The following is a 26309-nucleotide window of genomic DNA, read 5'->3' as shown; positions in this document are numbered from 1 at the left end:
ATGTTAAAAAATAAGGTATACAATTCTTTTCTGAAACATACACCTGGTTGTGGTCATGGATGTGTTTTACTTCAGCTATATAAAAACAGCTGGCAAGCCTCACTTCACTGAGGAACTGCCCACTGTATTCACTGCACCTCTTAGCTGCGTGGCAATTTTATTCCATTGAGTTTTCACCAAAAAAGCATCTACTAAATGCAAGGTGCTCCAGTACAGCAGAGCAAGATTGGCCTGCAGTCTAACTTAATTAGAGTGAGACAGAATGTGTTTAGGCACGCACACCCTTTATAGCAGCGGGCGCCAACCGTTGGACCTCACGGACCGCCAGAGGTCCGCAGACCACCGGTTGGTGACTGCCGCTTTCTAGGTCATAATGAATTTATCTGCATTGTAATTAATCCGCAGAGGCCAAATGAACAGCTGTGACTATGTTATCACCATAATGAGGAGACGGCTCTGCTCCCATCCAGCGACAAGGGGTGGAGCAGCCTTTCCTGGGACACTGGGTCTAGGCGGCTTTCCAGGTGGAGTAGGAAAGCCTCGGCTTTCTTCTAAACGATATGTTACAGAATGTTCTGTCTATATGGCCTTGTTCCTGCTTTTCAGGGTCATTCATCTAAACAAGATAACTTAGCAGTCACTGCAGTTGCTTTACAAGATCACATTTTATATGATCTTCAACTGCGGAATCTTTCAGTGGCCGATCATTCCAAGACAAAGGTACCGAAGAGAGAGAACACATCAAAGTCTCTAAAAAGAAATATGAAAGCTGTTCAAGATACAGGACTTCAAAAGACTATACAAGGCCCCGAAGAGGAAGATCCAGAAAAAGAATATGTTCTTGATCCAAAGCCGCCTCCATTAACTTTAGGTAAGCTGGCCTCGCCATTCATGTTTGGCTTATTCAAGCTAAAGAATTTGGTTGAGGTTAAAAGTAAAATTTTCTCTGCTGAGGTCTATAAATGTGTGACCTTATAGAAAAATGTGTATGTGCTAAAGTTTGAAAGCAATGATGGGGACAACTAAATAAAGTAAATAGCGATAGTTATGACAGGAGAATAAGCAAAACCGTGAAATGACACATCACTCATCCACGCCGACAGAAATAAGAGATGATGTGGCCGATGGGAAGTGAACACTCTTTCTGCCGGAGAATGACACCCGGAAGCCCAGGAGCAGGGCTAGAACTGGAACGGCACCATTTGGCAAGCAGTACAGTGATGACACCATGGGTGGGAAAGTCACGCTGTGACACGGTCCCACACGCACACGCTCATTGCAAGGGCACAGCCATAGCTTTACAAGGGTAACATGGGGCAAACTGCACTTGACCCCGATAGACACCCCCACTGGTGCCGCTGGTGGCGCCGGGAGGGTGCGGCATCCCTGCTGTGGTAGCCTCACCGAAGTGCACATCTGAATTTAACCTGAGGAAACATCAGACAAACCCAAATTGAAGGACACTTGACATGGTCCCTAGACAGCACTCCTCCCAAGTCTTAAGAAAAGCAGCTAAAGATGGAGGCCCTGCCGCAGGCGGCAGGAGACGCATGTCTAACACCATTCTGTTGTTACAGAGACATGGCCACTGAGTGGAGTCGGGTCAGAAAAGAGGGCCGAGTGAGACAGGAACAGACGGGCAGGGTTAGGTCAACACCCTTTTCCTGGTTTGACCCTTGCATGCGGGCTATGAAAACGTTAACTGTAGGGAAGCTGGTGAGAGATACAAGGACTCTTTAACTGTTTTATCTTTTGCAAGTCTGAAATTATTTTAAACTGAAAGTGAGAAATAGAAAATGTTTAAAAATTATGCTGGGAGTAGAAAATAGGTGTGTCTGGGGCACTGTGTCCCCGCGCACGTGTGACAGATGGAGGGGCACCACGTGGAGGGGACCCGCTGCCACAGCGATACCCCGAGCACCTTCCTGTTTCGCTTTAAACCTCAAACAGCACTGGCTGTGTTCCAGACGAGGCTCAGTGTCATTAAGGTGTGAGTGAGCCCCACATCGTAAGCTGTTAACTCACACCGCATTGTTTTCACTTTAGCGCAGAAGCTGGGCCTGTTTGAGCCTCCCCCATTGCCTCTCTCCTCAGATGAGTGGGAGCAGGTGAAGTGGAGGTCCATCTCGCAGGGGGACTCCTCGCAGCCCTGCCCGATCTGCAGGGAGGAGTTCCAGCTCCAGCCCCAGGTGGGTAGCAGGAGGGCCAGGTGAGCAGCCTGGGCCCCTCGCTGGGAGGTGCTGAGCTGGGGCTTAAGACTCCCCTGTTCTTCCCTGTGCGCTTCAATAGGAGGCATTAGGTACAAACACACACATACACACACACACACACACACACACACACACACACACAGGTTTTTTCTTCCTGTGACCCTCAGATAACTTACATTTTCTTGTCCATTTACTAAAGTTACATGTGTGAGGAAGAGCTAAACACCGTAGTTGGCAGTGCTGTTCACTGACTGGACAGTAATTCTCAAGCACAAAGACTGGACAGAAAGCCCTGTGCCACCAGCCACAAGACCTGAGCAGTCAGGATGCCGACAGGAGCGTCTGTCCCCAAGTGGAAAGCATGAAAGCTAAAAGGCATTTTTAAGCTGTTATGTGAATCCTATATAATAAAAAGCTAATATGTAAATCAACCGAACAGCAGAACAACCAGTTGCTATGACGTGCACTGACCACCAGGGGGCAGACGCTCAACGCAGTAGCTGCCCCCTGGTGGTCAGTGCACTCCCGCAGGGGAGTGCCGTTCAGCCAGAAGCCCTGAGCCAGGCTCACGGCTGGTGAGTGCAGCGGTAGTGGCAGGAGCCTCTCCCACCTCCACGGCAGTGCTGAGAATGTCTGACTGATGGTTTAGGCCCGCTTCCCAAGGGAAGCGGGCCTAAGCTGTCAATCAGACATCCCCCAAGGACTCCTGGACTGCAAGAGGGCCCAGGCCGGGCTGGGGGACGGCCCCTTCCCGAGTGCATGAATTTCGTGCACCGGGCCTCTAGTTGAAATATAAAAGAAAAATTAGGCTTGAGTGTCTTGAAATAATTTGTGGAAGATACTCTAAGTAATATCTTTCTAACTTTATTCATGAGAGTTTGTCACAGTATAGAGTATATATACTCAACCTCTGTCACAGGGTTTCTTTATGCCGATTCCGTGTGCCTGGTTAACTGTAACCTGCCCTAGAGTTTCCATCCCAGTCATCTCCATTCAAGGCTATGTCTCCCATGGGTAGGCCCTCGGCGTTTGCTGGGATATGCAGCAGAGTCAAGAGCCTGCTTCACTTGCTCCCTGGTACATAACATCTCAAACTTCATTTGTTTTCAAAGGTTTACTGTTAATGAGTTAGTTCACAATAAAATTTTTGGTCTTTACTAATTTGAATTCACTACTGGTTATATTCCAGTTCTCCATTAGGACCTAATGGAGTTTCTGTGAAACTTGGGTATTTCAAAAGATTTTAGCCCTTAAGCTACAAGATTACCATCTGGGATAGGGCAGCATTTTAGTGTAGAAGAGAGTTAATGAAGCCACGGTTGTCTTGCTGGCCTGGCAACCTCTTTCTTTAATTTTCTTCAGCTTTTAAAATCATTTTTTACTTTTAATTACAGTTGACATACAGTATTATATTAGTTTCAGGTGTACACCCCAAAGATTAGACATCACAAGTCACAAAGTGGTCATCTCGGTAAATCTCACACCACTCAACAAAGACCTAGTTATCAGGATACTATCGATGGCACTCCCTGCTGCACCTTCCGCCCAGGACTGTTCTGCCACAACCAGCCTGCATTTCCCCCTCCCTCCTTCCTCTCCCAGCCCTGCCCTGCCCAGCTCCCCTTCCGGAAGACCAGCTACGTTTTTCTTTATTGGGTCTAAGCTTCTGTCTTTTGTCACAACCCAGAATATCACCATTTGTGGGAATCTGGGTCACAGAAAGGGAACATTTTCTCCTGACCACACTTTCCCTACATTTAAAAAAAAAAAACTGATTCATATGTATCCAGCACTTATTACTATTTAGAGCAGCAGTTCTCAACCTGTGGGTCGCGACCCCTTTGGGGGTCGAATGACCCTTTCACAGGGGTCGCCTAAGACCATCGGAAAACACATATATAATTACATATTGTTTTTGTGATTAATCAGTATTCTTTAATTAAATTCAATTTGTAACAATGAAATTGGGGGTCACCACAACATGAGGAACTGTATTAAAGGGTCGTGGCATTAGGAAGGTTGAGAACCACTGATTTAGAGTGTCAGAATTATATCTCAATAAAGCTGTGATTTTTAAAAATTAAAGAGTGCAATGTAGTTGTACAAAGCCTGAAAAAGGTATTTTTCTCTGCTTCTCTCCCCTGCTCCCCCCGCCCAGGATCTGCCCAGGAAATGCATCCACTTCATAACTGTTTCATTTTTAAATATACACTCTTTTTAATGGCTTAATAGCAAATTTCATGTGTGTGTTTGATGTTTAACTTAGCTTTTCTTGTTGAGATTATATACCTGTGCCATACTAAAAACACTAAATATAATGAATATGGAGGTTATTAATTTGCTTTTTTAATTTTTCAAAGAAACAAGCTTACCTTTCAAGCACTCAGAATTTTTTAATTAATGCATTTATGCTGCTTCTCTGTTACACTAATTGAAACTTCAAACATTTTTTGTCTCCCGTGGCAGGTGCTGCTTTCATGTTCCCACGTGTTTCACAGGGTGAGTAGCTGCGCTTGTGCTCACGTGTGCGAAGCGTTGCCTGTGGCTTCGGGAGACGGGCCCGTTGTTTTTATCTGTAATCATCTTTCACAGCGAGAAATGTGACTCTGGGCTACCGTGCACTTCATCCTGTTTAGAAAGCGGGGAATTTTATGGACAGAACCCCAGACATTTGCACGGCAGTACAAGCGTGGGCAGCAGGTCCTGGGCTCACTGCGGTCACCGCCCACAGGCTCCTCTCCTGCACGGGACTTGTTTTCAGAAGGTTTGATGTATGTGCGTGTGTATTCTTGTAAAAGATCATTTGGAACAAGTTACGTGAGGAAGGTGTTCACATCTGTTGAAACTTCATGATCTAAATTGGACGGAGCCTCATAATTACGAGAACAGAACACTGTAATTACATGAGGAGTGAAAACGTGGTGCCTGAGTAATTACTTGTCGTTTAAGGGCAATGTTTCCCCGCAGGCGTGCCTTCAGGCCTTCGAGAAGTTCACAAGTAAGAAGACCTGTCCCCTCTGCAGGAAAAGCCAGTATCAAACCCGAGTGATCCATGACGCGGCCCGGCTCTTCAAAGCCAAGTGTGCGATCCGGTGAGAAGGCCCCGTCCCGGGCACCCACAGTGGCAGGAGGTGCTCAGAGGTCACGCCAATGACTGGTGTCACAGTGGGGGTGGGTGTTTCCTTTTGGGGGGGTGTTTCCTTCCTCCCACCCCGCACAGGACGGCCACCTGATCAGCCCTCTCCAACCCATGTTCTAGGATCCAAGCTTACTGGAGGGGACACGTGGTTAGGAAGTGGTACCAGGATCTGAGGAGGACGATGCCACCCACAGATACCAAGTTGAGGAGAAAATTCTTTGAAGAAAAGGTAAGTACAGACCCTTAATTCTCCAGAAACTTCCATTTCTACCTTTTCTTTTAGTCATTTTTTATTTTTACCTTTTTTTGGCTTGTTTAATGGTGTTCCACCAGCTTTGTGGCTTCAGTTTCCTCATCTGTCACATGAAGGAGTGACTTCTACCTTACAGAGCTATTCTATAGTGTCTACAAAGGCCTAGCACACAGTAGGCGCTTAGAAGTGTGTATTTACTCTATGTTCCTATGTGCTCAGGCACGTCTCTATCATAGCAGCTCAGGGGAGCTGGCCGCTCAGACAGGACGCTGGCCCAGACCCTCAGGCGGAGCCAGACCCTCACGGCCATGTCCAGGATCACTGTGTATGGGGTTTAGATCCGTCTGCACCTCCCTGCCCTCCCAATGGGGTAAAGAGTGACATAACTGCTCCATCCGTAGAGGGACCCTCTGTCCCTCGCTGTCCTGCGCTGAGCGCGAAACCAAGTAGCCCCGTCCTGAGCTTGGGGAGAAAAGGTGATGTTCACATGCAGCCCTGGCTCCTCAGATGCCCAGTCAGCCCAAAGAGCTGGTCTCTGGCTCACGCCGTCCCTTTACTTAGTCCCAGGGCTGCACAGGCATCCTGCAGGCAGTGGCCGTGGCCTTCACTCTACCACAGTGGACAACAGAGTCCTCCCAGTGCCCTTCCTGTCACTCAGGTCGCTGTCCCAGCAATGAGGTACCAGAATATGCACAAGAAAGTCAGACTCTTAGCTTGCTGTGACATCATTATGCCTCAGATTTAATCAAGAAATATACTTGATTTGCCCTCAGCAGCAGAATAACACAAAATGTACTATGTGAGCAAATGACCTAAAATACTGCTTATCTTGATGACAAAGCTGCTGCCAGGGGTGGAGAGAGGAATTTCCCTAGCAAGAGCGTCAGGGCGCTGGCTGAGAGGCCGCAGTGCCGTCCTGTCCCGACACTGGAGGTGTCCCCTCCACAGGTGGGGCTGGCCCTGTGGGGGGAGCCGCAGAGGGAACCCAGAGGCCATGGACAGAGGGGCTGCAGGCACACATTTTTCAACATGTCTGTGAGGAAGTTACATGTCCAACCCAGCCATGCCCCTTACTTAGGGAAAGGGGACAGGGTCCAGGGAAAGGCCGTCTAACCCCTCGGGCACCCCTGCTTGGCGGGAGGCGCGGCCAGCACGGTCCTGCGAGCCTCTGGATAAACAGTGCGCCGCCTCCTCTCTGGACTGCGGTTCCTCAGAGTTTATCTACTTTTAAAAAGTCCTTGTCCTTGACCACAATGACGCTTCAGCCCAACCTACAGTCTTCATGCTCACTCCCTGCAGGAAACCTGGTTTCTGGCCAGTTATCATCTTCTCAGCAATGTCTTTCCTCCTTCATCAGGGACTGGTCATCTCATGTTGTCATTCATTCTTAGGTCACACCTGTTTTCATCCTTCCGACTCCTCTCCAGGCTTTGCTCCATCCCGTTTTCTCTGAGTTACTTCATAATTCCAGAGTATGATAGTGTTGGCTCTCCAATCAGAATTTACTTGTTTTCTGTTACAGAATTTTACAGATTTGATAGTCATTTTACCTTATGAGTATAAATATTGTTTCATCTGCACACACTTGAACTTTTAAAAATATAGGCCACACTTTGCTTTCACATAAAGCAGTGTCATGAGACTCAACTGATTGTACATCTGCACACGCACATACACACAACTGAGATCTTTCTTCACCGAAAGTATGATTCAGTGAGGCTAGTCTGTTGCACACAGAGCTTTTACTAGGCCTCTGCATTCTGTATATTCTCTGCTTCCTGTGTTTCATGAGTTACAGAATCCCCGCCACGTGTGCTCGTTCCCGTCTTCCCTGCAATCCCTTCACACCTCCCCAGCTCCCTCATCCCCTGTGGCCTTTAACGTGTGAACCTGAAAACCAAACCCTCACCTTAAATGGATGAAGTGATCAAATGCCAGACACTGTGTTAGCGGCAGGTGTGCACTCCTGCCTCCTTCCTAGCTGCCTCATGTACTTAAACACCTGTGCCAGCAGAGCCCAGAGGCTTCTTAGTCATTTCTGAGTGATTCTCGCAATTTCATGATTTTTCCTACGTTTTCCAACTTGTTGGAATTCACTTTGTGAGCTATAAGCATGGGCTAGGAAATAAAAATCTGTAACTTTAACCTACAATTTTAAAATGCCAGTATGTTTTAATGGAATCTCCAAGATTATTGAACTATGTTATTCACTGTCACATTACCCAGGATGCTACAGATGCATCCAAACTATATGATTATTACACAAATGACAGTTTGAGAACTTATGTCAATACATTAAATTACTATAAATTACAGGGTGAAGGACTGTTGAGGAAGAGGATACTCCCACAGTCTCAAAAGTACCAACCACAGATCACTTATAATTTACAAACAGAACGAGAAGGCTTTAATTGGAAAGGTCTGGTGGGCATCTCCTAAACTCAACGAGCATGATTACCAGTAACTGGGTGAACTGACACCAGTGCCCCTAATGTGGCAGGTGCGTGGGGACAAACACCACCTGTGCACTTTCATGCCAAAAATGCTAACCCAACCCAGTCATGAGAAGACATGCAATCAGGTAAATCCAAAATGAGGACTGTTCTGCAAAACAGCTGGCTGTGACTATAAAACATCAGTGCCATAAAGACAAATAAAAAAAAAAAAACACTGTGGAATATTCTAGAATAAAATGGAACTACAAAACAGTTATAAAACAATAAGATGGCATTAGTGAGTCCTTACCTATCAATGGTTACTCTTAATGTAAATAGGTTAATTTCTCCAATCAAAGGGCATAGAATGACTCAATGGGTAAAAATACAGGATCCAACCAGAGGCTCACTTCAGCTTCAAGGACACACATAGGCTCAAAGTGAAACTGTGGAAAAAAATATTCCGTACAAAAGACAGCAGTCTTGCATATTCTAGCAGACAAAATAGACTTTAACTCAAAAGCTGCAACAAGAGACAAAGATCATTATATAATGATAAAGGGGTCAACTCGTCAAGAGGATATAACAAAAATCAGCTCAAAATGGATTAAAGACTTAAGACCTGAAACCATAAAGCTCCTAGAAGAAAATATTGAGAAAAGTCTCCTTAACATTGGTCTTGGCAACGATTTTTTGAATGTAACATGAAAAGCAAAAGCAAAAATAAATAAATGGGACTACATCAAACTAAAAAGCTTCCGCACAGGCAAGGAAACAACCTACAGAAGGGCAGAAAATATTTGCAAATCATGTATCTGATAAGAGATTAACATCTAAAATATATAAGAAACTCATATAACTTAATAGTTTTTAAAAATCCACATCTGATTACCGGTAAAAAATGGGCAGAGGATCTGAACAGACATTTTTCCAAAGAGGACATCCAGGTGGCCAACAAGTACATGAAAAGGTGCTCAACATCACTAGTCATCAGGGAAACGCAAACCAAAACCACAATGAGAAACCACCTCCCACCCATTAGGATGGCTGTCATCAAAAGACAAGAGATAACAAGTGCTGGCAAAGACACGGGGAAAGGGAACCCGGTGACCTGGTGGTGGGAATGTAATTGGTGCAATCTCTATGGAAACAGTATGGATGTTCCTTAAAAATTAAAAATACAACTACCATGTGACCCAGCAATCCCACTTCTGAGTACTGATCCAAAGGATATGAAATCAGGACAACAATGAGATATCTGCACCCCTTCAGTGAAGCATTATTCACAACAGCTAGCACATGGAAACAGCTTAAGGGTCCGTCCACAGATGAATGATAAAGAAGATGAGGTAGGCAGGTAGGCAGGTAGGTAGGTAGGCAGGTAGGCAGGTAGGCAGGTAGGCAGGCAGGCAAGCAGGCAGGCAGACAGACAGGTGATAGAGTATTACTCAGCCATGAGAAAGAAAGAAATCCTACCATTTGCAAAAACACGAGGAATGGACCTTGAGGATATTATGCTAAGTGACGTAAATCAGACAAATATTATACAGTGCCACTTATCTGTGAAATCTAAAACAGTCAGACTCAGAACCAGAGAGTAGAATGGTAGCTGCCAGAGAATTGGGAGATATTGGTCAGAGTATACACACTCCCAATTATAAGATGAACAAGTTCTACAGATCTGATGTACAGCATGGTGACTACTGTTAACAAAGCTGTATTATATGCTTGGAAGTTGCTCAGACAGTAAATCTTACCTACCACAGAAAATTATGTGAGGTGTTGGCAGTATTAGCTAACCCTACTGTGGTAATAATTTCACAACATATAAGTATATCAAACCATCACAGTGTATGCCTCAAACTTAGCCAATGTTATGTGTCAATTAAAATCTAAAAGTCACAGACTGAGATACTTAAAATATAACTATAACTCTTGGTCTGGGTTTCTCAATATTCACCCCCATTTTCCAGAACTGACACGTGTACTAAACTCCAACTTCAGAAGAACCAGTGTCTGCAGGTTTCCTGGGAATACACCCATTTAAAAATAAAGAAATTCCACAGCTAAAACTAACAATGGCTTTGTCGAGGCTCCTGGGGTGGGAGACTTGCTCTGTGACCCAGGCGGTGACATTCCTGCAGAGGCCTGCCTTTCAGCTCGGCTCTGACACAGGCCTCAGCCGTCACCCTCCCACAACCTACATGTGCACAGAGCCACTAGAGATCTAATGTCCAATTTTAGAAACTGGAGAGTTTGCAAAGCACCCTGTGCAGTAACCGCAGTATCGGATATGGTGGTTCTCAGTCACCTGTGGAGCAGCCCATCTTTGCTCTGGGGTGACATGTGCACCCAGCAGCCACATGCCTAAGCTCTAGCTCCATTCTGACCACTGGTGAATGTTAAATTCATGCAAATTGAAACTGCACATTACTAGGAAAAATAAATCATGTGCTACATCCCATAGTCAACGGTGGTAAATATCGGCTCCACGGCCTCACCAGCCAATGAACCAGACGGGACGCAGTCCTCTTTCCCCTACCAGCAGCCCATGCGGTGCTGTACCCGCTGTCTCCAGACTGATGGGATTAACACATGACACACCATCAGAATCATCTCATTTAAGAAAGACTATTTTAACACCAGAAGAGTAGGAATATTTGGCCACACACTGAAGAAGATCTCTTTACACTGAAGACATTGAGCTGTATAAAAACACTCCACTGAAGTTATTTTTTTCTTTCATCCTGGAAGTGGGTGAAAACTTCTTTGCTGCACTTGGGAACCACTGGTTGAGACCAATAAGTTACCGTCAGGGGAAAAAGTCTAATCAATAGAAAAGAGAGGCAACAATGGGGTGTTCTTAGGCACAGTAAATTAGGAAGTGCTTATTTCCTTTAAAGTTCCAGGAGTGGGAGAAGACAGGTATGTGTTTAACACTCCAGCTGAGCTTGGCCCTTCTATTTTGATGAGTCAGTCTGTCTTCCTTGGGAGAGCTGTGGCCGTGCATTTCCATTCCTGTACTACGGGGGGATTCAGGAAGTCTCTTCCTACTTAGTTTTCATGCATCTATTGGGTGTTACTGGGTAAAATACAGAGGCCATCTTTCTATAAATACTAATGCCTCCACACACTGAGAATTCCTCTGCACAGAGTTGCCTTGCTTTAAGATGACCCTGGCACATTCCTAACAAGACTACACCCGAGCAAAGTGATGCCATGCTGCCTGTAGGGTCTTTCAGACAGTGTCCTGAGTAAGAACCAGCAGATCAGATGCTGAGCTCTGCGCCGTGAGCAAGTGTCCAGAACTGACCTTGAGTCAGCAGTGCTTTGTCGGGCAGGACGCAGAGCTGTGAGGACAACATGGCTGTCCTGGTGCATCCTGAGCTCAGATCAAAGCCACCTGCATAGGTCCCGAGCCCATGACTGCCTCCGGCCCACAGGGAGGCCAAGTGCTGCCCAGAATGCAGCGGCTGCTCGTTGAAAGCCTTTGATCCTTATCTGGAAGTTCTGCTAGCATATGTCATATAATTGAGGCATGGCCTTTTATGACTGCAATTAAAACTTTTCAAATGCACTATATCATCTCCACCCCAGCTAAAAGTCCTGACCATTGTGTAAAAAGTTAGTGATTTGTCAGACACTGGTTGACTTTAGGGGCTGCTTGCTCCCGCACCCTCCTGCGTGAGATTTATCCTACTTTTTTCATTTACATCTCACCAAACAGCGTAATGGTCTGAAAGTTTGTTTAGTCCTTTGAGTTCCTTTATCACATAGAGATGGCAAACATTCTGTTGCTAACTTGAAGTGGCTCCAAGCAGCAAGACTGTGAGGATATTAAACCAGTAAAAGCTTATCAACTGATTCATTGATATGCTGTAAATTCCAGGCTTTTCATTTTGCTTTGGAGGGTGGCCCTAAGTCAACACATTAGTAAGCAATTTGCTGACATCAAGATGGATCACTCCGAGAGGCCTCCTGGGCAGTCAGAGTTCACCTGGGTACTGTTGCGAGCATACTTTTTTTTTAATGGTTCGTCGGTACATTACTTGTAAATAACCAGAAATTGCTTTACATATCCATAACCTGAACTCTTAATTACTTATCACATATCTGAAATATGAGACTTAGAAGGAAAAATATATGAAGACAGTCATTCTTATTAAAATTGAAAATTTTATGCATTTTTCCATTTCTGAATAATTAATAGTAGCCATTCATTTAAAAACTAGCACTCGTGTCTTTTTTTTTTCTTTGCTAGTTCTTGCTCTTCACTTACTAAGGCATCTGACCCATGTAACCTAGAGGGAGTTAGTAAAGGAAGGTGGACACTGAGCATGTGAGAATTTGACATTTAAGAAATATTTCATAAAAGCCACACTTTGGACATGGCTTTGAATGGGTTACAGTAGGTAGTCAATAAATATATGTTGATTTAACATCTTAAAATATTTCCCTTAGGAACTTCCAAATACTTGAAACTATAAGAATAAAGGCAGTCACACCAGTTCACATTCAGAAATTTGCCTTAAATATACACTAAAGGATTTCAGTACATTTATTAACAAGCTAATGTCAATGTTATGGTTATTAGCTAAACACTGATCTTTTATGGAATCTTGAAACTGACAGTAACTTTAAAATCATTGCACACAAACATTGTTGTTTTTTAACCCCGGAAAGAAAACTGTCAGTCATCCCATCAGAATATGTGCACGGGGCATGTGTGTCCTCGTTTCTAACGACTGCAAATTTAAAGTCAAACTTTTACTGAATGCTAAGGGCCTCACCAAGATGAATGAGGTGATTCCCCGAATCTACGGAACTCACTGGAGCAGTGAGTACACACAGGAACAAGATAACAGCATCCAGCCCTGATGGGTGGCAAAGGAAGGGGCCAGAGATACTCAGAGAGTTGAGAGCAAGGACGCACAGGCATGGAGTCATGGAAACGAGTGAGGGAAGGAGGCTGGCCAGTCCTGAAGATTCACGCAGGAAAGCAGTGAGGCGGGGAGGGGTGTTGGCGCGAGGCCCATAGACCCTCAGCCTCTAGAGCAGCGGTTCTCAACCTGTGGGTCACGACCCCTTTAGGGGTCGAACAACCCTTTCACAGGGGTCACCTGAGACCATCGGAAAACACATATATAATTACATATTGTTTACAGTAGCAAAATTACAGTTATGAAGTAGCAACGAAAATAATTTTATGGTTGGGGGTCACCACAACATGTATGTTGTATGAAAGGGTCGCGGCAAGGAAGGTTGACAACCACTGCTCTAGAGGGTATGCAAAGGAGAAGTTGGGTAAGTGAAATGTGGGGAGGGTGATGCCAGTGGTAATATGGGCATCAGTGCACATCCTGCCGCACAGCCACCCTTCCCTGGGCACACACCTGCTTGCCCCTCCCGCCTCCTGATTCTTGGTGCTCCCACCCGCCTTCCTGCTATGTGGGAGCCCTGTCGCTAAAGAAAAAGGTCCTGGTCACATGGGCCCGGGCTGGCACAGAGCCCACCCAAAGTAGCTCTGCGATTCCCAAACTGCTGACTCAACAACTTTAGGAACTGTTCCAGGCCTTCCAATCACTCACTGTGCAAGCACTACATGATAAAGCTAAAATTATTTTTTTTAATGTATTTTTTTTTTATTATTTCAGAGAGAAAGGGAGAGGGAGAGAGAAACATCAGTGATGAAAGAGAATCATTGATCTGCTGCCTCCTACAGGCCCCACACTGGGGATTGAGCCCACAACCGTGCCCTAACCAGGAATCAAACCGTGACCTCCTAGTTCATAGGTCAACATTCAACCACTGAACCTTGCTGGCTAGGCTAATAGTCTTTAGCCACCATTACATATAAAGGAAATTATTTTTCTCGATGAAAAGCATATAAGTGAGGATTAAATGACAATTTTTTTTATTGATTTCAGAGAGGAAGGAAGAGGGAGAGGGAGAGAGAGATAGAAACATCAATGATAAGAGGGAATCACTGATTGGCTGCCTCCTGCACACCCCCTACTGCGGATCAAGCCCGCAACCCCGGGCATGTGCCCTCAACCGGAATCGAACCCAGGACCCTTCAGTCCACAGGCTGACACTCCACCCACTGAGCCAAACTAGCTAGGGCTAAATGAAAGTTTTTAATGCTTTGTTAGCAAGGGTGTGATAGTGTTTGTTATAAAAGCTGAGTGGACATGAACATGTAAATTAAATCTAACTAGTAGACAGCCTCCAGCGAGGACACCTGCTGGGCCTGCATTTCGCAGACTTTGGTCCTGAGTGAGGAACAGGCATGGAGGTGAGGAGTTTTCCAGGTAGAGGGGGACAGCAGACGTGTGAGGGACAGAGGCCAGCATGGCCAGGCCAGGGAAGGACAGACTAGAGGGATGAGGCAAGGCGGGCCTGGCAAGATCCAGTCCTGGCCCTGGGAGTGGCTGCTGAGACCAGAGGAGAGTGGAGGACACAGCTTGTGTCCAGAGAGGGGAAGTGACTAGTTGTGACAGAAGCTGTGAGAAGCTGAACCGCGTGAACCTGGGGGCTGGACTGCCAGCGCTGTGGCAGGTTCCCCTGCACTGTGGGAGGTGACAGAGCCCTCACATCCCGGGCAGGTGGTGCCAGTGGGTGTCTGCATGGAGGGGCAGGGCGCCGGGGGAGAGCAGCAGGTCTCTACCTGGTCCCTTAGGGTCTGGCTGAGAGAACGCAGGGGACACCATACTCAGTGAAAGCCACCCTGTTCAAAGTCTGGAGGAAAATGCCACTAAGGGCACTAAATGTGGAACTTTCTTCTGTGGCAGCCTCACTATGTCATGTTGTCACATGGTTTTTATTTGCAGCATCTACCATGTGTCCCTCTTCTCCAGCGTCATCATTTTCAGTTTGAGTGGCTACAGGGAAGGGATGTACCCAAGCAAGGACATGAGAGGGTTCCATCCATAACCAGAATTCAGAAGAAAAATAGGACATGGGGACAGTAGCTGTAGCTGGAAGCAGAGGGCTAAGAATTTGCCAGATCAGAAGGCAATACAAACACAGATTAGGTAGCCCAAGGAACTCCAGTACAGTTTAGAGGAAAAGGAAGAGGGAGGGGGAGGGGGAGGGGGAGGAGAGGTAGGGGAGGGGGACGGGAGGAGGGGACAACGATGATGAAGGCAACAGGGGCAGATTGTCCAGAAGCTGCACAACACTGAAGGCAGAACTCTCGAAGCAGGACAGCAAAGGGCAGGCGATGCTCCCAGGAGCAACCGCAACAGCAGAAGCCAGAACACCTAGCAGGACATCACAGGTCATGACAGAGATGGGACAGCAGTCTAGAACTGCACACGTACAATGGAAATCCAGTCAGGCGGAGGCACCAGAAAGGCAGTTTCAGACAAAAGCTGGGAGAGTGCCACCAAAATGCCTTCATCAAAGGGAACTAGGGTGCCTTTCGTGAGGAAGAGAATGGCATCAGACTCCCAGATGCAGAGTACAGTGAAGGGACATGGCAAAGTGTGGGTAAACCCAACAGACACTGACTCAATGCAAGAATGACAGTGACCTAACTCAGGAGAAGATCATTGTATGAGGACAAAAATCCTGAATGCATCTCTAGGGTAACAGCTGAAAGAACACAAACACAGTTCTAACCTTCAAAGCAGTAGAGACAAAACTGAGATAGCAAATGTCCACTGGGAAGAAGAGCAGAGATAAAGACCAAGCAACGGTGGGACAACTAGAGGACGGGACAGGACGGACTCAGTCGATGGTAATTACAGGTTGGACTGAATGTGCCCATAAAAAATAAATGCAGCTATAAAAGAAATACGTGCGAAAAAATAGAAATAAAGTGTGACTATATGTACTTACCAAGAGAACGCAATAGGAAGAGCTGCAGTTCTGGTCCCAGACAGATACCAGAGCCAAGCATTAGCGCTCACAGCGTGGAACACTGCCCCCTGCAGCTGGAACACACATTCTTTCAGGGCAAACAGAGCACTTCAAAAAACCGACCATAAAATTCTTCATCATAGTTTAAGCCATTTAAAATGCACAAAGCATGCTCCCTGTCTGACGCAGTGTGCTTTAGAAATAACTTTTTAAGAACTAAAAATATTTCAGATGTTTGCAAATTAGGAATAACCTAGTCAAAAAAGATATTGCAATGGAAATTAGAAAATATTTTGATTTTGTCTTTTTTATCAGTGCAGAGGTCTTTCTCCTGCACTTACCACGCCACAAGTTCACAGGGAGTGGGTTCCGCAGTCCCGGCTCCTTTCCACTGGTCCCCACAGGAGCCTCTCTGGGCGGAGCAGCTGGGCTCAGTGCGCCCAGGTCCCCTCCCCGGCTTCCTTCTCTTCCTGGTCACGGTCCTTCCCATGTTGGAGGAGCAGCTGGGCTCAGTGCGCCCAGGTCCCCTCCCCGGCTTCCTTCTCTTCCTGGTCACGGTCCTTCCCATGTTGGAGGAGCAGCTGGGCTCAGTGCGCCCAGGTCCCCTCCCCGGCTTCCTTCTCTTCCTGGTCACGGTCCTTCCCATGTTGGAGGAGCAGCTGGGCTCAGTGCGCCCAGGTCCCCTCCCCGGCTTCCTTCTCTTCCTGGTCATGGTCCTTCCCATGTTGGAGGAGCAGCTGGGCTCAGTGCGCCCAGGTCCCCTCCCCGGCTTCCTTCTCTTCCTGGTCACGGTCCTTCCCATGTTGGAGGAGCAGCTGGGCTCAGTGCGCCCAGGTCCCCTCCCCGGCTTCCTTCTCTTCCTGGTCATGGTCCTTCCCATGTTGGAGGACCAGCTGGGCTCAGTGCGCCCAGGTCCCCTCCCCGGCTTCCTTCTCTTCCAGGTCACGGTCCTTCCCATGTTGGAGGAGCAGCTGGGCTCAGTGCGCCCAGGTCCCCTCCCCGGCTTCCTTCTCTTCCTGGTCATGGTCCTTCCCATGTTGGAGGACCAGCTGGGCTCAGTGCGCCCAGGTCCCCTCCCCGGCTTCCTTCTCTTCCAGGTCACGGTCCTTCCCATGTTGGAGGAGCAGCTGGGCTCAGTGCGCCCAGGTCCCCTCCCCGGCTTCCTTCTCTTCCAGGTCACGGTCCTTCCCATGTTGGAGGAGCAGCTGGGCTCAGTGCGCCCAGGTCCCCTCCCCGGCTTCCTTCTCTTCCTGGTCACGGTCCTTCCCATGTTGGAGGAGCAGCTGGGCTCAGTGTGCCCAGGTCCCCTCCCCGGCTTCCTTCTCTTCCTGGTCACGGTCCTTCCCATGTTGGAGGAGCAGCTGGGCTCAGTGCGCCCAGGTCCCCTCCCCGGCTTCCTTCTCTTCCTGGTCACGGTCCTTCCCATGTTGGAGGAGCAGCTGGGCTCAGTGCGCCCAGGTCCCCTCCCCGGCTTCCTTCTCTTCCTGGTCACGGTCCTTCCCATGTTGGAGGAGCAGCTGGGCTCAGTGCGCCCAGGTCCCCTCCCCGGCTTCCTTCTCTTCCAGGTCACGGTCCTCCACACGCTCAGGAAGCTGTCTCGCTCTTCGTGCTTCACATGCTCAATACCTACATTCACTCTCTTGAAGAACCTCACCCTTCCCTTGTGTGTCCACCACGATGCCCGCCGCAGGCTGGGGGACACTGGGCTCCTCCGGTTTTGCCAGGGAACCCTGCGGGGCGCTCCTTTGAGCAGCGCCCATTCCCTCGATGTCCACACAGCGCCGTTCTTGTGGATTCACATTATGTGGCCAAAGGAGCGACTCCCTGTTCCCTCACAGGCCAGAGGACATGGCGGGGCCTCTCTGTTCTCCCTCTGTGGTCGTCATTTTGGTAAATTACTGGAAACGGGCGGTTTGGGTTGAAAAGCTAGAACATACTCTGAAGTAAAAGCAAAACACACAGGAGGATTTGCGGCCGAGACTACAGCAATGGCTGCTTCTTCCGCACGAGGCGTCGCCCCGAGCCCGGCTGTGGGTCTGACACGGCAGCCCTCGCCACCCGCCGGCCTTTCTGCTGCTGCACCAGTGAGCATTCAGGCCCCGCTCTCACGCTCACAGAAAACTGACTTCCAACGAGGACCGACGTCCGTCCGCGCCCACCAGGCCGGAGCGAGCGATGCAGTGACGGGAAAACCCTGACAGTCAGGTCCGTGTCAGGGCCACCGAGTCGCCGTGACGCGGCTCGCCGCTCAGAAGGCCCGCAGGTGTCAGGAGCCGTGTCCACTGCGGGGTCTCCGGGCAGAACCCACCGGTGCGGGAGGACGCGGGTGCCTCCATCACATGCGTGGTGGAGCGCCCCCTGGGGGCCCGTGAAGTCAGCACCGCGCCCAGGCCGACTGCGGCTGCGCAGGAAGGAGCGCTCCTGGGCGCGGGTGCACAGGTGCCCAGGTGCCCTCGGGAGAGCCCACCTGAGGGACCCAGGCGCCACGCGTCCCGCACCTCCGTGTCCAGGGACCTGCTCAGGGGAACCGGTGCGGTGCATGCTGGGATGGGGACCGCGGACCGAGCAGAAGCGGGAATGTGACCACTCGCACCCACCTCGCCTGGGCCGCCCGCACCGCCCTGGCCCCACGCAGCCTGAGGTGCCTGACCTCTGACCTGACGTCCTCCCACGTGATTGCAGTGGCTGCCGCAGCGGGGGCCAGCGTGGGGCAGGGCCGGCAGGGCGGGGCCAGCGTGGGCGGGGCCGGAGGTGGGGGCCTGGCGGCTCCAGGGGCAGCACGGTCCGAGCCCAGCGTGCGGTCCTGTCCCGGCAGGGCGCGCACAGGAAGCAGCCATGTGCCCCCGGGTGTAAAGGACCGCGATGCAGCCCCGTGCAGCGCCTTCCATGACCCTCTGCGGCCTGCGCCTGCGGCCCCCACACTGCAGAGTGCGCGCGCTCCAGTCAGGTTTGCTGTGAGCAGTGGCCGGTGACCTCCTGGCGGCGTCACTGCTCCCTGATGTAACCTCCTGCGGCGTGTAGCCCGCTGTGCACTGGGCGGCCCGGGTAGGTTGTGTGTGTCTGCAGGGCCCTTCACACAAGGACAGAATCGAACAGCACCTTCCCAACCATCCCGTTGCTCAGCGGCACGTGACTGCACTGCAAGGTGCGAAGTCCAACCGCATAGAACGTTTGTCCCCGCATCACACGTCTGAGCGTCTGCGTGGTTCTGCGGGGCTTAGTTCATCAGCCCAGTTGCCGGAGACACAGGTGAACCAGGAACCAGGGACCCCGTGGCTGGAAGGAGCAACCCCTAACGCAGTGACTGAAGATGGAGGCTTCCGGCCGGAGTGCAGCGGGGCGCACTAGCCCTCCCTCCTCCTGCGTGGCCATCCCCTGGGCCTCGGAGCCCGGTGTGTTCTCCCGACACCCCACTTCCACTTGGAAGAGCCATGTGGCCCCGCCTGGCACGGGGAACCGGACATGTGGCCCCTGGGTGAGACGCCAACTTCTGTGGGCCGCTCAGTGCTGGGGGAGGACAAGGAAGAGACCAAGGTGTGGGCCGCCTGGCACCGCCCTCCACACCGCACACTTCCTCTGCGGCCGAGCTCAGCCTCGGAGGCCTGACAGGAGCCCCCGCTGGAACTCGCGGACAGCTTCGAGAGTCGCGTCTCCGACCCCGGCTCTGCGGGCCTCCTGCTGGTGTGGACACCGCAAGAGGCTTGCCCCGAGCATGAAGCTGCAGCTACTCGATTAAAAGGAATAGTCCCATTAGCAAAGTTTGATTGTGCTGCCAACACAAACACCTGTAACAAGTATGGAGTCAGTGGATAGCCAACCCTGAAGGTATTTAGAGATGGTGATTCTTCAGGTGCTTATGATGGCCCAGGCCTGCTGGTGGGATCGGCAGCCCCCTGAAGAAGCAAGCCGACCAGCTGCAGTTCCTCTCAGGCCTGAGGGAGAATGTGACAAGTTCATTGGTGATAAAGATGCTTCTGTGGTGGGTTTTTTCAAGGATTCAGTGAAGCTCACTCTGAATTTCTAAAAGCAGCCAGCACCGTGAGGGATAACTACCGATTTGCACACACCAATATTGAGTCTCTGGTGAACAAGTATGATGATGATGATGGAGAAGGTATCACCTTGTTTCATCCTTCACATCTGATGAACAAGTTTGAAGACAAAATTTCAGCGTATAAAGTACAGAAAATGACCAGTGGCAAGATTTAAAAAAATTATCCAGGAAAACATTTTTGGTATCTGCCCTCACAGGACAGAAGATAAATAAAGACTTAATACAGGGCAAGGACTTACTTGTGGCGGACTATGACGTGGACTACGAAAAGAATGCTAATGGTTCCAGCGACTGGAGAAACAGAGTGATGATGGTAGCAAAGAAATTCCCGGATGCTGGACACTAACTTAACTTTGTAGCTAGCTGCAAAACCTTTGGGTTTGGAAAGCACTGCCAGAGGGACTCCTGTTGTTGCTATCAGAACTGCAAAAGAGAAGTTTGTCATGCAGGAGGAATTCTTGCGTGATGGCAAGGCTCTTGAGAGATTCCTGCACGATTACTTTGATGGCAACCTGAAGAGATACCTAAAATCTGAGCCAATCACAGAGAGCAATGATGGGCCCGTAAAGGTAGTGTTAGCAGAATTTTGATGAGATTGTGAATGATGTAAATAAAGATGTGCTGATTGAATTCTATGCTCCATGGTGTGGCCGCTGTAAGAATCTGGGACCTAAGTATAAAGAACTGGGAGAGAAGCTCAGAAAAGACCCAAATATTATTATAGCCAAGATGGATGCCACAGCCAATGATGTGCCTTCTCCATATGAAGTCAGAGGTTTTCCTACCATCTACTTCTCTCCAGCCAACAAGAAGCTAGATCCAAAGAAATATGAAGATGGCCATGAATTAGGTAATTTTATTAGCTATCTACAGCAACGAGAGGCTACAAGACCCCTGTAATTCAAGAAGAAAACCAAGAAGGCGGCGGCACAGGAGGATCTCTGAAGCAGCAGCCAAACATGCCACTTTGTAAAGAAGTCCTCCACCAGAGCTGGGAAACCGTTAGGGAAGGACTGGTACCCGTATGGGATTATTACCTCTCAGGGCTGAGAGGATAGATGCATATTATCTAAATCCTGTTAAATTTTCTCTAAACTGTTTCTTAGCGGCACTATTCGTGGAAATACCAGGACCAGTTTATGTCTGTGCTTTTGGGAACAATTATTTGTGCTGCTGGGTGCGGAGGGAATTGAGTTGGGGTTATTTTCTAATTTTTTTTGTACATTTGGAACAGTGATAATAAATGAGCCCCCTTTCAACTGTCAAAAAAATAATTTCAACTTTTTAAAATCCAGCTCCTAGAAGTTTTAAGATTTCAGATGTGGCTCAGGGTACATTTCTGTTGGGCAGTGCCAACCTAGAGTAGTTCCCAAGTCTTAAATTTTAGAAAGTTCTTAAAACAATTACACTAAGAAGTTTTTTCTCTCAGTATATCATACACCACTTTGAGATGACTGGGAGAGGAAAATAAAGAAATCAAATACAGTCCTACCCCCCCACCCCCAAACCCTGTGCCATATCCATTTATGGCTAGGGTTCAGGATCTGAAGAAGGGGCCGTGCACAAATGAAAACACTAGACAAGAAATATGAATTTAGAAGGCATGGGGGCCAGGCGGAAACTTCCCTCTGGTGCAGAAGCTCGCTGAAAACTCAGTCCTGTCTGCTTTTATTCACTTGAATATACATTTGCCCTTTAGGAATGCATACAGGCATATCAAAGATAAAGTTTGGTAAACAGTAAAAGGGTTATCAGGTTAGGGAATTGCCTTCAGCCATTGAGCCCACAGCAGGGCAATATTATGCTGATTTTCAGCCCTGCTGAATATCAAAGTCCATTGGCCTTCCAATGGCACCCTGCGCCTCCTCCCCCCCTCCCCCTTGTGCCCCTGCTCTTCCCAATCTTTCTTCATAAGACATGCTCAGCAGCGAGGCCATCCTCTGCCCCTGGGGACTCCGGGCCGGCACAGCTGAACTGAAGCCATGACCCTGCTCCTCCTCTGCAGCCACCTGAGACTGGCCTTCATCACCTCATCATCGCCTCCTGAAAAACCCTGCAGGACTCATGGGAAAATGGGCAACCCACCTGCAACATGTACACCTGTAACCAAAACAATAACAAAAGCAATCACTGTGCTTATTTAAAGCCCTACTAAAGTTGAAGACATTAAATTCCTAATAAACCAATAACTATAGGACTTCACCTTTTGAAAAAGGAGTTGATGGCATCTTGATGGAAGGAGTTGATGGTATCTACAAAAGGATGGATGGTTCCTAATTCTGGATATTAAAATTCAGAGATGCCCAGGCCAGGTAGCACAGCTAGAGCATTATTCCTAAATGCAAGATTGCAGGTTCGATCCCCAGTCAGGGCACAGACAAGAATGAACCAATGGATGGATAAATAAGTGGAAGAACAAGTCGATGTTTCTCACCTCTCTCTCTCTCTCTCTCTCTCTCTCTCTCTCTCTCTCTCTCTCTCCCCTCTCCTCCCCCAAAAGAATCAATTTTTAAGAATTCAGAGCCCTGGGTGGTGTTGCTCAGTGTTTGAAGCATCCGCCCAAGGACCAAAGGGACCTGGGTTTGATTCCCAGTCAAGGGCATGTACCTGGGTTGCAGGTTTGCTCTCTTTCTTCCCCCCACCCCACCCCCGTCAGGACTTGTGCAGGAGGCAACCAGTCAGTGTGTCTCTCTCAAGTCAATGTTTCTCTCTCTCTCCCTCTCCCTTTCTCCCTTCCACTCTCTCTAAAAATCAATGGAAAAAATATCCTCAGGTGAGGATTAACAACAACAACAAAAATTCACAGAGCCCAGCTAGCATGGCTCAGTGATTGGGTGTCGAACTATGAACCAGGAGGTCACTGGTCAGGGCACATTCGCGGGTTTCGAGCTCAATCCCCAGTGGGGCTGGGAGGGTGTGCAGGAGGCAAATGACTCTCTTTCATCATTGATGTTTCTATCTCTCTCTCCCTCTCCCTTCCTCTCTGAAATCAATAAAAATATATATTTTTAAAATCACAGAGATCAGGGAGAATCACATAGTGATTGGGATGCATGGCCAAACAGAGTCCCAAGGACACTGGAGGATGCCAGGTTATGCTACTTTGCATTGGCAACTGTTACCCTGGGACGGCACACAACGGAGCCTAGCAAGGGCAGGCACCCCTGAGTCCGTTACCCACACTATCCAGAAACATTGCACTTTACTAATCACACAGCAGCAAATGCACATTGTAGCCAGGCCTGCAATCGGTTTGCTTCATGCTTGCAATTCCGGTTTCTGCCAGCAGGAGGAGATAGCATGCTGTGCCACAACCAGCCAATAATGTCCAGTTAAATACTTGGTCACAAGGTGGCCAAGCTTCTCTAAATCTTTTTGTGTGGAAACGGTAGTACCTTAAAGAAAGAACTGGGCGTGGGGAGCAATAGAGACTGCACTTGTGCACACTACCGTCAAACACACTGCTTCAGTGTTTGCGATGAAATGTAAAATGTTGCCCACGCTGTGCTCTGTGGCAAAGGGACAGAGCCATCCGTGAACGGATCGCACCGGCTGGTAAGAACCCTGTAGGTCCTTACACAGTGGGTTTCAGACTGTGCTTTCAGAGTTTGGTGAGAAAGCAAACGGAATGGTTAGTTTAACAGAAGGTGATCATATCTGTCTTTTTATTTCCTTTTGTTTCTTTAAAATATATTTTTATTGATTTCAAAGAGGAAGGGAGAGGGAGAGAGAGAGAGACAGAAACATCAATGATGAGAGAGAATCATTGACCGGCTGCCTCCTGCACACCCCACACTGGGGACAGAGCCCGCAACCTGGGCATGTGCCCTTGACTGGACTCGAACCTGGGGCCCTTCAGTCCGCAGGCCGATGCTCCATCCACTGAGCCACACCCGCTAGGGCTTGATTTCCTTTTCTATGGCCACACGAAAATGATCATTCATAATCAGCGACCACAGAGGGAAGATGGCCAGCAGACACCAAGAACCAGCACTGGTTCCGCTGCCTATGGTCGCAGCAGGAAATCATGGCCTGTGCTGTGACCATCCTCCCTAAGGCACAATAAGTGGTGCCACAGGTGATAGGTGACTAATTTCGTAAAAGCCCAGCTGCTTTCTCCTGTCAACTTTTGATTTCTGTGTATTCCTTGCTGACAACCATCAAGGCTAACAGCCAGGGGATCTTTATGGTAACCTCTCGGCCTGAATTACCTGGACAAGGAGTTATTAGACAGACGGACAGCCAGACGTCCGTTTCCCCAAAGGCAGAGGCCTGAGGGGAGCTGGTGACAAGGGTGGCCGACCCCCTGCCACCGCACCGAGTCACGCTCGGCCGCTGACGCTCCGTTTCCAGTTCACAGAGATCAGCCGGCGCATGCTCTGCTCCTACCACACGGACATAGACGAGCTCTTCGCCGAAATCGACCACTGCCTGGCCATCAACCGCAGCGTCCTGCAGCAGCTGGACGGGCAGTGTGGCCGCAGGCTCACGGACGACGACTGGCAGGAGATCCAGGCACAGGTAGGCCCTCCACAGGGAAGTGGCAACCTTGGAGGGAGGCCTAGGGACCTTGACCTACACACACACACACACACACACACACACACACACACACACACACACCGGCTCTGGGTGACTGCGAGACCCTTCCTCTGAAGTTCTGCTTTGATGATGCCAACTTGTGAACAGTGGAAACACCAAAGGGAACGGACTGCCCGGGCGCCGCCGACCTCACCGCTCCATGCGCTCCCCCTGGGTCTGCAGGGACCATGGGAGGAAGGGCCACTGAGTATCCAACAGAGGAAAAACTTACTTGAATGTCATAAAAATAAGAACATTTATAATGATGTTTAACAGCTACATAGAGCTGTTTTCTGAAAAAGACCATTCTATTGCTTAATTAAAAGTAATTCTGTATTGTCGATGCTCAGTATTTTATAAAGGATTTTGTTTCTAAATGTCTTACCACAGACGGGTCCAACCCCCTTTCATTTTCACAGGAGTAACAGGATGTGTATAGAATTAACATGTGTTTAGTGTTATTTTAACACAGGACGAGACTCATTCATTTGAGCAGATCCCGGTCTCTCAGGACCTCGGTCTCTCCTAATCTGGATGAACCGAGGCCCTGAGAGGCTCTCCCTCTGTGTTGCAGGCCCTGCAGCGGGAGGCCTCAGAGTGCTCCATCTGCCTGGCGCCGCTGGCGGGGAGCGGCCGGCGCCCCCGGGAGGCCGTGCTGCTGTCCTGCTCCCACGTGTTTCACCACGTGTGCCTGCGCGCCCTGGAGCAGTTCTCCTGGGGCGACAGCTCGCCCTTCCACGCCTGCCCTCTCTGCCGTGCCTGCTACCAGAAGAAAATTCTTCAAAGTTGAATGTCATGGTCAGGGAAAAGTTGCGCCACTCTGGGGCAAAGTCTACCTTAACTTCTGACAAACTGTGGGGATTTGGGGTTAAGTGCTGCAGTGCAATTTGTTCTCCAGGGAAGGACCCTCACAGTTGTGCATAGGAAACATAACTATATTTAAAAAGCTGACAACTCATCCAGTGTCCGTCTTCACTCTGTAAAAAGAACATTCCAGATTCATGAGTTTAATCCATTGAAACAGGAGAGAGACGGATCTAACTTGAGTTCCTAAGGTTCTGTAACTGCTGACTTGTGCCAAGTGGCCTGGCCGGGGTTGCTCAGAACAGAAAGTGCCCCTTCCTCTCCGGCGGTCTGTCTACCTGGCCCATTTCCACAGGGCTCTGCTGGGCACCCACACAGCGTGGTGCTGCCGTGGCTGGTGTCTGACCAACAAGGGTCTGGAGGCCCTGCCATCATCCTCCTGCTGGCTCCCTGGGTGCTTCCCTGCTCTGTAAGAAATCCCCCTTGTGCTTCAGCCCTTGAATGTGTAAAAGATAAAATACTCGGTGGGGGTCGGCATCGGAAGATGGTCAATCCCATGTTCATGACTTAGGCCATGCTAGGATCCAACCCCAGCAGGTCCAGGGGTCCCCAGAGGTGTGGACAGAGTCGGCAAAGAAGGAATGACACGGAGACAGCGTTCAGTTGATCAGCAGTCTAGCCAGGATCTCTAGCCTCAATCTCCAGCCAAGTTCTGTTTAGGATCTCCAGCCAGGTTCTGTGGCCAGGTTCTCCAGCCAAGTTCTGTCTAGGTTCTCTAGCCAGGTTCGGTCGCCGGGTTCTGTCCAAGATCTTTTGCCATGTTCTCTCGCTAGGTTCTGTCTCTAGGTTCTGTGGCCAGTTTCTGTCCAGGATCCTTTGCCATGTTCTCTCCAGCGAAGTTCTTCTGTCTCTAGGTTCTGTGTAGGTTCTGTGTCTAGGTTCTGTGTCTAGGTTCTGTGTCTAGGTTCTG

General features: G+C 49.0%; 1 protein-coding gene across 1 annotated transcript; it reads left to right on the top strand.

The window, feature by feature from the left end:
* RNF32 (ring finger protein 32) lies at nucleotides 1-25325 on the top strand. The gene is made up of 8 exons (XM_036356159.1): nucleotides 1-15; nucleotides 607-871; nucleotides 2047-2189; nucleotides 4677-4709; nucleotides 5178-5302; nucleotides 5470-5578; nucleotides 24308-24475; nucleotides 25110-25325. Exons 1-8 carry the CDS (start codon nucleotides 1-3, stop codon nucleotides 25323-25325), a joined length of 1074 nt encoding a protein of 357 aa, XP_036212052.1.
* The last annotated feature ends 984 nt before the right edge of the window (nucleotides 25326-26309 follow it).

This window comes from Myotis myotis, unplaced genomic scaffold (assembly GCF_014108235.1).
Source record: "Myotis myotis isolate mMyoMyo1 unplaced genomic scaffold, mMyoMyo1.p scaffold_m19_p_25, whole genome shotgun sequence".
Taxonomy (NCBI): Eukaryota; Metazoa; Chordata; class Mammalia; order Chiroptera; family Vespertilionidae; genus Myotis; species Myotis myotis.
The sequence above is the reverse complement of the archived record's forward strand: the minus strand, read 5'-3'. Positions and strand labels throughout refer to the sequence as shown.

Bases quoted from the DNA above. Each gene is read 5' to 3' on its own strand.
- RNF32 (XM_036356159.1), top strand. The intron at 4,710-5,177 runs GTGAGTAGCTGC...GTTTCCCCGCAG, and splicing joins GTTCCCACGTGTTTCACAGG to GCGTGCCTTCAGGCCTTCGA. The intron at 24,476-25,109 runs GTAGGCCCTCCA...TCTGTGTTGCAG, and splicing joins GGCAGGAGATCCAGGCACAG to GCCCTGCAGCGGGAGGCCTC.